Source organism: Neofelis nebulosa, chromosome 1, assembly GCF_028018385.1.
Source record: "Neofelis nebulosa isolate mNeoNeb1 chromosome 1, mNeoNeb1.pri, whole genome shotgun sequence".
Lineage (NCBI taxonomy): Eukaryota > Metazoa > Chordata > Mammalia > Carnivora > Felidae > Neofelis > Neofelis nebulosa.
Window position 1 is genome coordinate 87056314 of NC_080782.1, and position 14638 is coordinate 87070951.

Here is a 14638-nt window from a genome sequence, read left to right on the forward strand (position 1 = left end):
TCATTATAATACTAAGGTAAGAAATAAAAATAGGAATCCTAAACCTCATTTTTAAAAACACCAATGTCTGCACTACATGTAATTTTAAGGCAGATGGACAAGTACAAATAACTATTTGCTAAAGAAATAAAATAAAAAGTGGTTAATTTCCTCTTTAGTAAACAATACTAGAATATGAGAAGCAGAACAAATTACCACTATAGGTATTGTCTCCTTTACTTTCATTGATCATAACAATTAGATCATCAGAAACAAACTCTATAATCCCATGAGGATCGTCGTTTTTTAGAATCGTTATGTTGACAACCGTGGCACTTCCCAACTTGCTTTCCCGTTCACCATGGCTGCTGAGGACCACCCAGTAGTGTTCATCCAACTAAAGTGAACATGTCAAATTAGGAAAGATATAAAGTTCAAATCTTCAAAGCAAATAAAATACAAATAATCAGGAACACTACTACTACCTATTTTTCAGAAACATACCACTCACTGAGAAAACAAAAGAGCTAATATTATTTCTAAAACAATTGTTTAACATTCTCCTGTCGGGTAAGGGAGACATCAGATATAAAAGTACATATTATCCAAAAAGAGAAAAGAGAAGCCATGAGACTATACTGAAACAGTAAGAAGACTTGGACATATCACTGATGATCTAGTCATTTAAACTAGCACATGTAAATAAAATAAAATTAATTTCAAAGCTACATACACACTGGTGTGCAAACATGCTGGAACAATATGTGGTTCCATTAATACAAAACTTAACTTTATTTCCTTTAAAAATGTGATTTTACAGAAACACTTCAAACCCATATCATTACACGTTCAAACAGGTTACATACAATAAGGCTTAACATAAGTAAACTTATGAAAACCAATCACTGAAAGTTTCAGATCATTTGGTATTTCTTTATGTAGGACAAACATACAATTCAAAGTTGAATGAATCTTCTTTTGCTTTTTAAACTCGCTTTTCTTTTCTTTTCCAAACATAAATACTTCTCAATCTTTTCTTGCTCACTTCCATTCCTCTATCTCCTTGTCAATGTTCAAAATATCTATACTTATAATGTACTAGATACTATCAGCTTTCCACAAAAGCACAAGAAAAAAAATCCTGTACCTCTGGTATCCCATCCAATCTTGATAACAATGTGATTACGATCTCTTGTTCCCCAGGTTTAAATTCTAGCACCCCTGTGTTTCCGTAGAATTCATTGCTATCTCTCGGCTCTACTCGGTAGTGTAGAAACTGCTTAACCAGAGCTCCCCTGGATCGGGTGATATGGAGCTCTACAGATTCCCCTTCCTTAAAAAAAATGAAAATCCACAAAAGTTCAAATCCATCAAGACTGTTCTCCTCAAGTTGTGAGTTCAGAATAGATGGAAGTTTCTTTCATACTTACTTTTATAACATAGGGTCCTCTAGATGCAGGAGAAAATTCAAAAACTCCCCCAGGATCATCATTTTCCAAAATAATTAGGTCACGGCTAGTATATCCAGATTTTAGCACTTGATTTTCCACACTGACCCTGTAAAAGGCAAAGGGGAGAAAAAGGCATCCGCCACCTATAATCTTACTTCTCAATTTTGTAGCCTTACTTATAATATTTACAACACTTTCAGAAAATGAATATGAATGTTACTAGGAGTTAAACTGAATTTAAGTGTATTAAAATCACTTAGGATCAAAATAGTTTTACTCGTAACATTTATGGAAGAATTTCTATTTCTGAATTCTTTATATCTTTCATATTTGACTGAAATCGCATGTTGCCTAAGTACACCAAAAATACAGTAATCAAAGGCAATAAATATATTTTTATAAAGTACCAAATCTAGAAATTTGTTCACAGTTTTAGAAAAATTTAATTTGTAACATGTAGCTAGAAAATATATATTTAAATAAAATTGTTTTGACTTTACATACACTTGAATTTTTTTTTTAAATAACTCATGACATTAGATTATACTAACTAAATAAAAGTTGGGTAACTGCATGGACTAAAGCAAACCATACAGATAAAAAATAAATGAAATTATGATTAGATTTTAGAAATATTTTGTGACCTTTCATATGGTTCTATTCACTTCAATTTCAACCTCATAATTTTTTGTTATTATATAAGAAAATATAGGACATACACCAAAAAATATGGAATAGAATGGAACTGAGATGTATGACTTGGTAAACAATTCCAATAACATCTCTCAAAAGAACATATTTAAAACCAGATTATTTTTTTCATTTCTGGTTTTTATGCTCAATGTGTAATTAGAATGATCAAAGGGACTGGGAGGCAAGGCTCTGGGGGTTTAAAAGCCAGCATACTCTGAGAATTCTCAATCCTGCAATCTGCTCTAAACCTTCCCAAATGTCACTGTCTGCTAAACCAAAAAGTACTCATGATCAGACCTCAAAATTACAATGAAGCCACAATTAATATGTAGAAAAGACAGCTCACTTCCTACGTAAAAGATAATCAGAATTAACATCCTTCTCTAGCTTTTGGATATCGGACAACCAACACCTAGCATACTCATGGCCACAGAAGAGACAGTCCAAATAATAGGAAAGCTATTTGTTATATTGTTAATGCAGTCATATGATTTTCATAACAAATCTGCCCATATTTCATACACACTCCTCTTACCATTAGAAAATGAAACTACACACAAAACATGCACAGGCATCAAGCAAAATTTCTCAAGACCTGTGGTCATGCAGAACCACGCAGAACCACAGCCTTGTCCAAAACAATGGGTGGAAAAGCAAAAGGTTGAAAAACCAAAACCAAAAACAAAAAACAAAAAAAAAAACCCAGTCATTATTTTGTACACTTACCCAAAAAACACGACAAACCTTTTGGTTTCTACCCTGTCAACACAGAAACAAGTATGGGAGGGACGAAAAAGGAGACAGAGACACCATTTGCCAAAATCTCACTAATACTGCTAGGAATTTGAATGACAGAGTAAAAATAAAGCTAAAGAAAGCCTTTCATTTTTCCCCCATGAGCCAGTAATGTACACTTTATGGGAATTCTGCACATTGGTTTCTTTGCTATTGACAAACGCTAGCAAGAGGTTCAGCAGTTCCCACTTGGGAAGGATGACCCCATGGCCAGCCAGCATGTCAACACCCATTGAAGACATTCCTTTCCAGGCCTGCTCCAAGGCGCGGAGGCCTGCCAAGCACTGTGCATGCTCACAGACCGCAGCAGCTGAGCAAATCTCATTCAGCCTGACTTATAATTACTTAGTAGCTTTAATGAGGTTTTTAAAAAAACAAAAATCTTTGTCCTCAGATCTAAAGCCAACTGTTCTTTGAAAAAATTAAAACTCTATAAGCAAAGAAATACATACCTTTCCCATTTGCATAGAAATATATTCAAGAAGCCATAATACAGCAGTTTATCTTTTAATTTTGACAACTATTACTTACAAAGAACTTAGTATCAGGAAATCTAAATACTTTCAAATATACAATGTATTGCATTTTCAAACAGCCTCAAAAAACACATGTCAACATGCACAACACAAGGGCTTCATTTTTAAAGTCAAATAACATTGTAAGAATGGGGTTATACACCACATATACAAAAAGTTTTCTGAAATAAATTGGAAAAATAATTTATTTTTCTGATTTGGGAAAAACTAAACAGTAAAATATTTTTCACCTGGTAAGATATTGAAAGCATCATAAACTGTTTAACTCCAGAGCAACTTTTATCTGTACTACAGAGAACTTGTATTTGAATTTGACTTTAGAGAAAGTGTATAATGTACCACAATAAAGTGTTAATTATTTTTGTTGTACTATTATATCATAACGTAATAATACTTACTACCATTCATTCTTTCATTTTAGTTTTGTTAAAAATTTGCAAAAGTGAGATGGTTTTGGTAAAATATATTATTTCCAATCAAAGATTTTATTCTCATATTTATTTAATTAAATATGTCTTAGAACATTCAAAGGTACTTTGCTCATTCGTGTTCATGCACAACTAATACAAGTAAGCACTAGTTGCTAATTGAATTAAAACATTTTAATATGAAATTGAAATAATTTCCTGTATTTGAAAAGAGAGGAACTAATAATTCCTGAAATTCTCTACTCCATGATTTGTACTTCTTGTGTATTGTTTTTGCTGATGGGAGACAGAGAAATAAACACATAAAAATTATACTTAATTAAAGGTTTATATTATAAAGTTAAAATTGACTATTTTGATGGAATTATAGTCACTATAAACTTTCAGAGATGAAATTTAAATCATTCTTTAAACATTTGGCCAAAGTGGAAACTCATTAACAATTTCTATGAACTGCTATATGTCTGGTTTATAACTGCTGTTCATTTTCTTTCAGTTTATTTTTGAAGACTATCTATTGATTTAAGAAGTACTCAAACCTAACTAAGAGAAAAAGAATGTAAGTGAAAAAATAATCATTTTCAGTTTTCATTTACATTACATTTCACTGATTTTCTTGAGTCATTTGAAATACCTTTCCATAAGATTTAATGTGAAATACGTATTTAAAACATAAGTCATTTGGACAGTGTGAGTGTTGCATTTGGTTTTTGCTTTTTTGTTTGTTCACTTTGTTGTTGTTTTGTTACTTTTCACGTAAAAAAGTACACATAAAACGGTTATGAAAACAAAATGCATAGCAGACATTCTGTAAATTTATTCCGTACATTCTTATTTTTCCTCAACATAAAAATAAAGAAGAGCTACTAATCAGGTTTATGGAATATGTTTACACAAAATACCTACAAAGAAAAACCTAATGGTAAAATATAGAGAATCAGGGCTTCCATAAAATAATGATTACTATTTCACTCCTGATTCATGTAATATAAGATAATGCCAATTAAATTTATCTGTGAATTTTATTGTTTATAAAATATGAATTTTACAAAGCCCTCCAATCACACTAACCCCCTCTAATATGTATCAACTTTAATATAGGGAATTACAGTACATAAGATTGATCTTGATTTTTTTTAATTAACTGACATCAGTTAAATACAGTATTCTTTTTCATTTTTGGAGATTTTTTGAATTGCTTAAAAAAAATTCTCTTTAGGAGACTGTAATATTTTCCTAATACCAACTATCCACTGAGAAATATTAAGTAAATTCTCATTATTACAGAAGAATACCTCTTAAATTTGTACTTTTGATTCTCTAAAAATATAAATACTATTTAGCGTTCACATTCTATGCTAAAAGAGAATTTCATTATATAAAGATTAACGCTTTCTTTTTACTCAAAATAAAGCTCTAATCCTCTCCCCTGTTGAAAATGAAGCCAACAGAGCTGTTTGCTTAACCTAACATTTTAGATTTGTTGCTGCCTACTTTTTTAATATAGCAACATATTAGCTATGCTTATGATGTATCTGATACCTTTCATAAATTTTCCCTGTAATGTTTCCTCATAATGAATAGCAGGGTAAAAGTTCACTATGTCATAACACTCATAGTTGCCATCAACAAAAAACAAAACGTCAGAAGAGTAGCAAAATGTTATCCACTCAGTTTTTTCTTTTTACTTTATATGGAGGAAATAATTAAAACAAGAAATTATTTCAGAGACCTTGAAGATATAACATATACATGTTACTAAATAAACATAAACTAAACGGGTTATTACCTGTCTAGAGAAAGTGTTACCGTCTCATTCATTTCCGGTGTATCATCAGCTTTGACCGTAATGTTGATTGTTGTGTCACTTTGCCCAGATAAAAACACAACAGAGCCATTAAAGGGACCTATATCGTCCAGGGTCACTGCTTTTGAATTAAAGCCAGAGGGCTTCAAACTCCAATAGACAGTAGCCTGGCCATCAGTTCCATCTCGATGTAAGGGAATGTAGACCTTATACAAAGAAAAAAAATGGAACAATTTCTTCTGAAACATATGCTAACAAATTATATAAGCTTTCAGTTAGGGCATGCACATGTTATTATGTGAATTATGAATATATGCATTCTGCATAGAGAAGCCAACTATTAGATGACATTAAAAATACAACTGAACAAGCCTTCTGTTTAAGCATAAAAATAATTTTAGATATAGCTAATTCTTATTAGTATTTGCTAATCAAATTTATCTGCGAAATTGCTCCCACCAAAAGTATCCTTAACCTGGGATTTGTCTTAATAAAAATAAAAATATTTTAAAAGTCAAAAAATCATGAAAAACAGAACAATCTGCCTGAAGAATACATTTCCACTGCAGTTTCTCTGAAAAAAGAATTAACGTAATATCACAATATAAACTGAAAAATGAGCTTTTGTAAGTAAAACTAGAAAATTATGTGAGAGGCATCCTAAAATGATGAGGGCAAAAATACAAAGTAATACCATTAATAAATGTTTCTAACCCACACAATAAATGCAGTAGAAACAAAATCAGATACTCAAATCATAATTCTGGGTTACTCTGGACAAGTTACTTAACCTCCCTGACCTCAATTTCCACAAGTGAAATGAAGCTAGAGTTTCCCTATTTTGTAAGTTTGTGGAGAGGATTAGAGTGCCTCTCCATTGTAGGATCTAAATAAAGGATACCTATTATAATAATTCTGAAACAAATTATATTTGGTAGTTTTAAAGTGTAGTATATTTCAAATATACATAATAAAAGGATAAATTATAGATAATGATAAAGTTTTTTCAAATAAAGAATATAAATGAATACTTAATGGTAGATATGCCATTTTTTAAGCCCCTAAAAAAGGTACTTTCTTTGTTCTTTGCTTTTTTAATACATCTCATCTTGAAAAATGGAAGATATTTTCCTCACTAACCATTCTGCTAATTTGACTAGCAATAGTCAGGGCTGGAGACTAGGGAGCAAAATAAGATATTTAGGGAAGACAAAAAAAATTAACAGAGGGCTGAGCCTTTTAATCACCCTGAAGAATGGGTGTGGCCTGGGCTACAGATGAAACACAGAGAAACAGAACCAAGGGAAATTTCCACCCTTTCTGTTTCCCAGAAGGAGAAGAATTCAGGTTCATAGAGCCCAAAATTTTCCCTCAAAACTTACTTCTCTCAAGGGAAAAATATGAAATGGTACAATGACAGATGAATGAAAGAAAGCAATCCACTCTTTAATTTTTTTTTTTTTTTAGTTTTTAGAAGGAAACAGAGTATTAAGAAAAAATATAAAAAACCACAACCGTCTTAAAAAATTAGCTTCTCTGCCTATTTATAGAATGAAATATACAAACAAAGGAAGTTGCAGACACCCCATTTTGACATGAGGCTTTGATAACAAAAACAGTTATCTTCTTTTCTGATCTGAACCCCAAACTACTTTAAATCAAACAGAAGTGTGAGAGACTTGGAAAGGGTCTCAGGGATAGACTGTGACTCAGAAAATGGTAAAGCTGAAGGTTAGAGCCATCCCTAGATAGATGGCAGGAAAATTCAATTAGGGTAGGGAGCAGGTAGGGGTGCTGAATGTATGAGTATGCTTTTGTGTGTGTGCGCATACACAAAAATGTACCCATATATATAAAATTCCTAGGATTTGGCATTCCACTACTTTACCACCATCACTTCCATCACCAAGCAGAGAACCCAAGGCAGCCACCCCAGTCCTGCCCCAGGAGGCAAGCATAAGGAATGCTAAGAAATGGAAAAGGCCAAGGATACCTGAAGAACACATGACTTGGCAACAAAAAAATATATTTGGCTATCACTCTGTCAAATGTCATAGCACTACCTAAAAGTAGCCAAGTCAAAATACTCAATTCTGGCCATGAGCGGTTAATTCTAATTTTATTTTTTCAAATATGGCAAAAGATGATGGAAAATCACATCCTCATCAGTTATTTATATCAAATGACATATTGAAGACTTGCTGCAAATGCTGGTGCTTTTCAAGATCTGTTGCTTTTGTATGTTAATACTAAAAAAAAAAAAAAAATAGTGTCTGTGCATTATCTCAAGACTCATTAGGCCCCATCAATGAGAATAAGCCTACTTACCACTTCAGCAGCAGAATCTTCTGGTTCATGCAAAATGATTGGAAGGTTGCTAATGAAGCCAATTTCTCCATTTGCAATGTCCGGAGTAACCACTAAAGAAATATTTTGGATTTTCCCAAATCTAGGACTTATAGGTGGGATTGGGGGAATTATGTTCACCAACTCCACAGTTTCCAACTATAATAAACAAAGAAACAAACACAATGAAAAATTTTAAAGAACAGAATTTTTTAAATTGAAAAAAAAAAGTCATAATAGCATGGGGCACCAAAGTAAATACAGCTAAAGTTCACAAATAAACTTGGCAATTTCACCTCCTCTTTCATTCACCATCCTATTTCAATCTCCTGCACTGGCTTCTTGGGCTCTTTTTGCTCTTCAGTTATTATTCCCCAAGGTTCTTCCTAAGCCCTTTATCTTATAATTTCATACACTCTCCTTAAAAATCCCTAGATCTCTCCTTCAAATTCTAAATCTTTATAATCAACTGTCACAGGACATCATCTAAATGTCACACAGACACCTTATAGACAGAATGTCCAAAATAGAAATCAGTATCTCTGTTCCATGTCCCGTCACCACTAACATCACCAACACTGCCATCTTCTTTACCTCCTTATCACTTATACCCAACTATCTTGACTTTAAAGCCAAATAGAGTTGCCCATATCTCATTCTTCTCTTCAACTCACCACACCTCCAATCAGTCACCCACTCCCCCTTCCCTGACAGAGAAAATTCAGTATCAGAAGATCATTCAGAACTCCAAATGTAACTTAACATGTCTTTCTGTTCAAAGAAAAACAGCCTACGTATAACACAAATTATCCCTGTATGTACTTAATGAACATGGCCACTAGAATAACTTTCATGGTGTTGTTCTCATCTAGAATGGCCTCTCATCATCTCACAAGTCCAAAGTGTACCTACTCTTAAACACCAGTTAAATCTCCCTCTCTTTCCAGAAGATTTCCTGGTATCTACAGTCATCTTTATTCTATCTCTTTCTGAATTTCTACTATTAACCTCACTAAACTTAGAACTTTATCATAAATTTCACATGTTTCTTGCTCATCATTTTATGCACTCCAGACTTTTACTTTCCAGCAAAGTCCTTGTGAGTCTGTGGTCTTCTCAGCCTTTTCCCAGCCATGACATAGACCCAAAACTGCAGCTGAGACACAGTAAATGTTTGTCGACTCATCCCTCCAACACAGAATGAGCTCTATAGGAATCTTGGTATATTACAAACCTTCAACATCTTAATATTCTAACTTTCCAAAATTCAGCTGATCAACCCATGCAGTGTTCACTTGAGAAGTATAGGAACAGACAATCACTACAAGACTGGAAAAATCATAGAGATTTTAAGTTGAAAAGCAATTTTGAACTTAGTAAGACATTATGGACCTCCCACTCTATAGAGCCCTCTGTTAGGCTTTGTAATGTGGAAACGATGCGAGTAAGTACCACCAGAAGAGACTTGCAATTTAAGATGATTTTCCACAAGTGGACAGGACTAATTCTGATCCGACATACAACCTCACATTTTATGATAAACAATATATATTTAATAGAGCAAAAGTAAATGCCTTTTTTAAATGTCATACATTTTGTTTTAAAAATCACATACAGGAAGACAAAGATAGGAAAAATTCCATATTTGGTAAATAAGTCATTTGAGTAAAAGAAAACAAAGAAATCAGATTGACCAATTCTCCCGCAAATATGGTATGTAGACTAATTCAAGTAAAATAGAACATGTAATTCTTTAGTATACTGCATTTACTTTATAAAATAAATACAATGTAAAGGTAAACAGTAAAAGCCACATAACTGTCATTCTTTCTAGAGAAAAGGATTATATATGTGCACATATAAATTACTATTTATCTTAAAAAATATCACAAAGAAGAAACACATAAAATTTATATATTTGAATCACATATAAATATAAGTGCATTGCTTGAAGGCAAAGATGTTTCTAAAATATATGGCCATGTGTGAGTCAGCATGTGTTTGTAAATGAACAATCTCATTCCCATACGCTCAGAAAGAGCTAAACTAATAATACTGTTTATATCAAGAAAAAAACTCAATGTATTTTTCCTTCAAAACTTTCTAAAAAGAAGGAAAAAAAGTCATAGCTTACATTTATCAAAAAAGCTACAGAATTCATTCTAAATATAATATTTTTGAAAACACAAAGAAAGAAGATACAGAAGGCTATGAAATGAACTGATCCAAAGGAAAATGCTAATTTTCCAAGGCTTATTTCCTAGTCTCTAAGCCTTTTTGTCTGGGTTCCTTAAGCATCTGCTAAATCAAACTGCCCCATTCACAAAGAGTCGTTCTTTGCTTTCAGATGGTTTGCAACTGGGACAGCACATTAGCAAACCCTAAGCCTGCCAAAAGTTGTATCTCAGACTAATGTACTCAGCTGAGAGGGTTGGTGAAGAATGAGGAGCTCATGTCTCAGATTCTCCTTTCTTCACTTTCATTCAACTTTCCACACAGAGTCTGATGCCTCCTATTCTTGAGTTGCTCATCCATTATGTACTATACAAACTATACAACCTTCTAATTTCCACCAGCCTTCCACAACCTACAGCTGTTTTGAACCTTGAGGAATTGTGTCCGTGACTAATAATGTCTCTTTCGCCCTATAGTGTTAAATTAACTGTCTGTGCTCTAAGATCTTTGTTTTTTAACTGAATACAGAAGAGATAAAGAATTGAGTCTGGAATTAGTGGTGCAAACAGATTTCTAAACTGGCATCACCAAAATTCAGACATTATACACTTCTTCAAGCTTTTCCTTACTTTTCAAGTATCATGAAGAAAGGAAATTCTGTCATGTTCGTATGGAAAGATGAAAAATAGCTTGGATAATATCTGATCCAGAGAACGTTCTGAATAAGCTTTTGCTTACAGAGATTTTCTGCAGGTACTTGGATAGAGATATCAGATATTTTCAAAAGACTAAAAGCTTACTAATATTGGCACAGACCCTATACAGATATAGGGTCTATATCACAGTAAAAAACTAGTTTTGAGGAAGCATGAGGAAAAAAATCAGAAAGCTAAAAAGGGCACAGAAAAGTTGTCTACGACTCAAGATCAACTTTACTGCATCATCCGCCCCAAACTCAACTCCTGCCACTACACTATTACCATGATGCCAGGAGGACCAGGCCTCCATGAAAGCAAAAGTAACTGTGTAAAACTTCTGCTCATTTCACTTGGGATAATAATTCGGTTCACGTATCATTTGTGCCCTGTGCAAGACTGGGGGCAGACAGAGGGAGAACTGAATACTGACATACACTGAAACATATGTTATGAATTTAAATGTTTGTGTTCCCCCAGAATTCACAAATTGAAAACCTAATCCCTGGTGAGATGGCATTTGGAAATGGGACCTTTGGGAGATAGGTGGGTCATGGAGTAGAGTTCTTGTGCGATTAATGACCCTATATGAAGGGACATCAAGGAGCTTGTTTCCTCTCTGTCCACTATGTGAGGGCACAGCAATAAGACACTATTAGTCTGCAAACCAGGAAGAGTGCTCTCACCAGACGCTCACCATGCCCAGCACCCTGATCTCCAACTTCCCAGACTCCAGTACTGGGAGACATTTATTTAAAATAAATGTCTGCTGTTTAAGCCACCTAGTCTATGGTATTCTTTACAGAAGCCTAAGACAATGTCTATTAATAAGAAAGCTCTGAATCCAGACAACAACAGCAGAGAAGGCAAAGGACAGAGTTCACCCCAAAAGTGAAAAAAAAACTCCATTAAATTATGAAATTCTTCTTGAGAGGTTATTATCGCCCAGAGACTCTTGAAAACTCCTAACTTGGGAAAATACTGCCCTAAGCGCAAGCTGGTGAAGTCAGTATGTATTTTCAATTTATTAGGACCAATTTTAAAAAGTTGTGACTGGGGCGCCTGGGTGGCTCAGTCAGTTAAGCGGCTGACTTCGGCTCAGGTCATGATCTCACAGTCCGTGAGTTCAAGCCCCGCGTCGGGCTCTGTGCTGACAGCTCGGAGCCTGGAGCCTGTTTCGGGTTCTGTGTCTCCCTTTCTCTGACCCTCCCCCATTCATGCTCTGTCTCTCTCTGTCTCAAAAATAAATAAACGTTAAAAAAATATTAAAAAAAAAAGTTGTGACATTTTTTATAAGGCCAAACTCACAGCTTTCTAAATGTATCTCTAAATGTGTTCTAGTAGCTGCATTCTTGTCACTTTAACTTCTTATTCAACAGGGCCAGGGCCACAGGCTCAACCATGCACTCAATCCACTTCACAGATCCAGACCCCTCCCCGCAATCTGGCCAGTCATATCACAAAAGCATCCCACAAGCCAAGGGGAGGCAGATACAACTGTATATAAGGCCATGTTCTCTTCACCCATCACTCCAAGAGAAATTCATGGGTGCTCCGAAGAATGCATTATCCTCATAGACAGAAGTATGCACCACATCATAAATACCCCATTTTGAGGGGACATAAAATAATAATAATAATAATAATAATAATACAGATAAACAGGCAGACTCATACCACTAGTGACAAAATTTCTGGGAATAGTGCCAAAAGGTCTCCCTCTGGGTACACATATTACAAAGAGGCATCCTCTATATACTGATAAATCATATATCTCCATAACAGGTAACCTAGACCCCTCCACTAGGAATCCTCAAGAAATACACAAACAATGGGGTGCTTGGCTGACTTAGTTGGAGGAATGTCCGACTCTTGGTTTCAGCTCAGGTCATGATCCTAGGGTCCTGGGATCAAGCCCCAAAATGGGCTATGCACTGAGCGTGTAGCCTGCTTAAGATTCTCTCTCTCTCCGTGTGCCCCTCTCCCCTGCTCTCATGCATTCTCTCTCTCTCTAAAATAAAAAATAATAATTATTTTATTTTATTTTTTTTAATTTTTTTTAACTTTTATTTATTTTTGGGACAGAGAGAGACAGAGCATGAACTGGGGAGGGGCAGAGAGAGAGGGAGACACAGAATAGGAAGCAGGCTCCAGGCTCTGAGCCATCAGCCCAGAGCCTGATGTGGGGCTCGAACTCACGGACCACGAGATTGTGACCTGGGCTGAAGTCAGACGCTTAACCAACTGAGCCACCCAGGCACCCCTAATTTTAAAAAGAAATACACAAATGGGACAAGCATGAGCAGTGGCCCAGCTTAAAAAAAAAAAAAAAAGACAAAAGTCTTCAGAATAAAAGAGCTATCCCACCAAGTGCTAATAAGCAAGGTGGGACACAACCCTGCAGAATTCGGAACACCAAAAACATTTAAAAAAGCCTTCGGAGATAATGAGCAAGTTACCTAAAAAGGTAAATAATGTCTTTCCCCTCAAATTTCTCATCAACAACTGTGGAAGCTAAAAGACAATACTTTCCGAGTGCTGAAGAAAAAATTATTTTAATCTAAAAATTTCTACCAAGCCAAATTATCAATGTGAGTTTGAGGTTTTGTTTTCAGCTGCTCAAAGACTCAAAAGTTTACCTTGCATATTCCTTTTGTGCACATGTATTTGAGGAAGATATACTACAACAAAACTAAAACACAATTCAAGAAGGAAAAGGCAAGAGATCAGGAAAACTCAGGAGCTAGGTAAAACCCATCCCAAGTAGCAGGTGTGAAGCAAGCGTAAAAAGCAGTTAATATGGCTAATCTCACCATCCATATAAGACAACTGGAAGCTATAACATGGTAAGGATGGCATATAGGAAGACAGCAATTACAAATACCAAAGAAAGCAACAATAAACCACAAAACAAACTCTAGGCAAAAATATGAAACCAGTTTAAATGTGCATGATTCAAAAAAAATTAATGCAATATGCTGTTTCATTTGATACATATTTCGGTTAGCAAAATGTGTGGTGACGCAGGATTATAAACTCTTTATCCATCCATTCATACTATCTAATTCTGTATTAAATTTATTTACATAACCAAAATTTGATAAGCACTAATTTTATTGCTAATTTTCAGATGCAACCAAAACCAAATGCATGGAAAATGAGCCACAGTATCACAAATGAGTGCAGATTTTTTAAATTTTGGCAATAAGGGGCGCCTGGGTGGCTCAGTCAGTTAAACATCCAACTTGAGCGAAGGTCATGATCTTGCAGTTCGGGAGTTCGAGCCCCACATCAGGCTCTGTGCTGACAGCTCAGAGCCTGGAGCCTGCTTCAAATTCTGTCACTCTCTCTGCTCCTCCCTGGCTCGTGCTCTGTCTGCCTGTCTCTCTCTCTCAAAACTAAACATTAAAATAAATAAAATTTTGGCAATAAAATACTATTTTGGCTAATAAAAGAAATTAAAAAAAACACAACATGGAAGAATATGTTATGGGGCCCTAACTTCTTATTATTAAAGAGATGAAAAGCCAGAGATCGTATCTATAGTTAATAGACAAAAGAATCAGATTTCAGTATATTATTTAAAAATATCTACACAATTTTTCTCATATTGCTTTTTTATTTCTGGAATGCCTTCCCTGCAGCAGCCATCATGAAAAACAGTATTTATCCTACAAATCCCATTCCTATGTCACATTAGCCCAAATCAACTCCAAAGAATGGCAGATCTCTC

At 34.6% G+C, this 14638-nt stretch overlaps 1 protein-coding gene across 6 annotated transcripts in view; it reads right to left on the reverse strand.

Moving 5' to 3' along the window:
* The window catches only part of ADGRV1 (adhesion G protein-coupled receptor V1), a 563532-nt gene that overhangs the window by 496261 nt on the left and 52633 nt on the right, over positions 1-14638 (reverse strand). For all 6 annotated transcript variants that reach the window (XM_058727155.1, XM_058727147.1, XM_058727130.1 and 3 more), the window contains exons 10-14: positions 8018-8194; positions 5672-5895; positions 1410-1536; positions 1127-1312; positions 196-376 (exon numbers count right to left, since the gene is read on the reverse strand). In XM_058727155.1, the coding sequence (XP_058583138.1) occupies positions 196-376; positions 1127-1312; positions 1410-1536; positions 5672-5895; positions 8018-8194 (895 nt within the window). The remainder of the gene's footprint in view (positions 1-195; positions 377-1126; positions 1313-1409; positions 1537-5671; positions 5896-8017; positions 8195-14638) is intronic.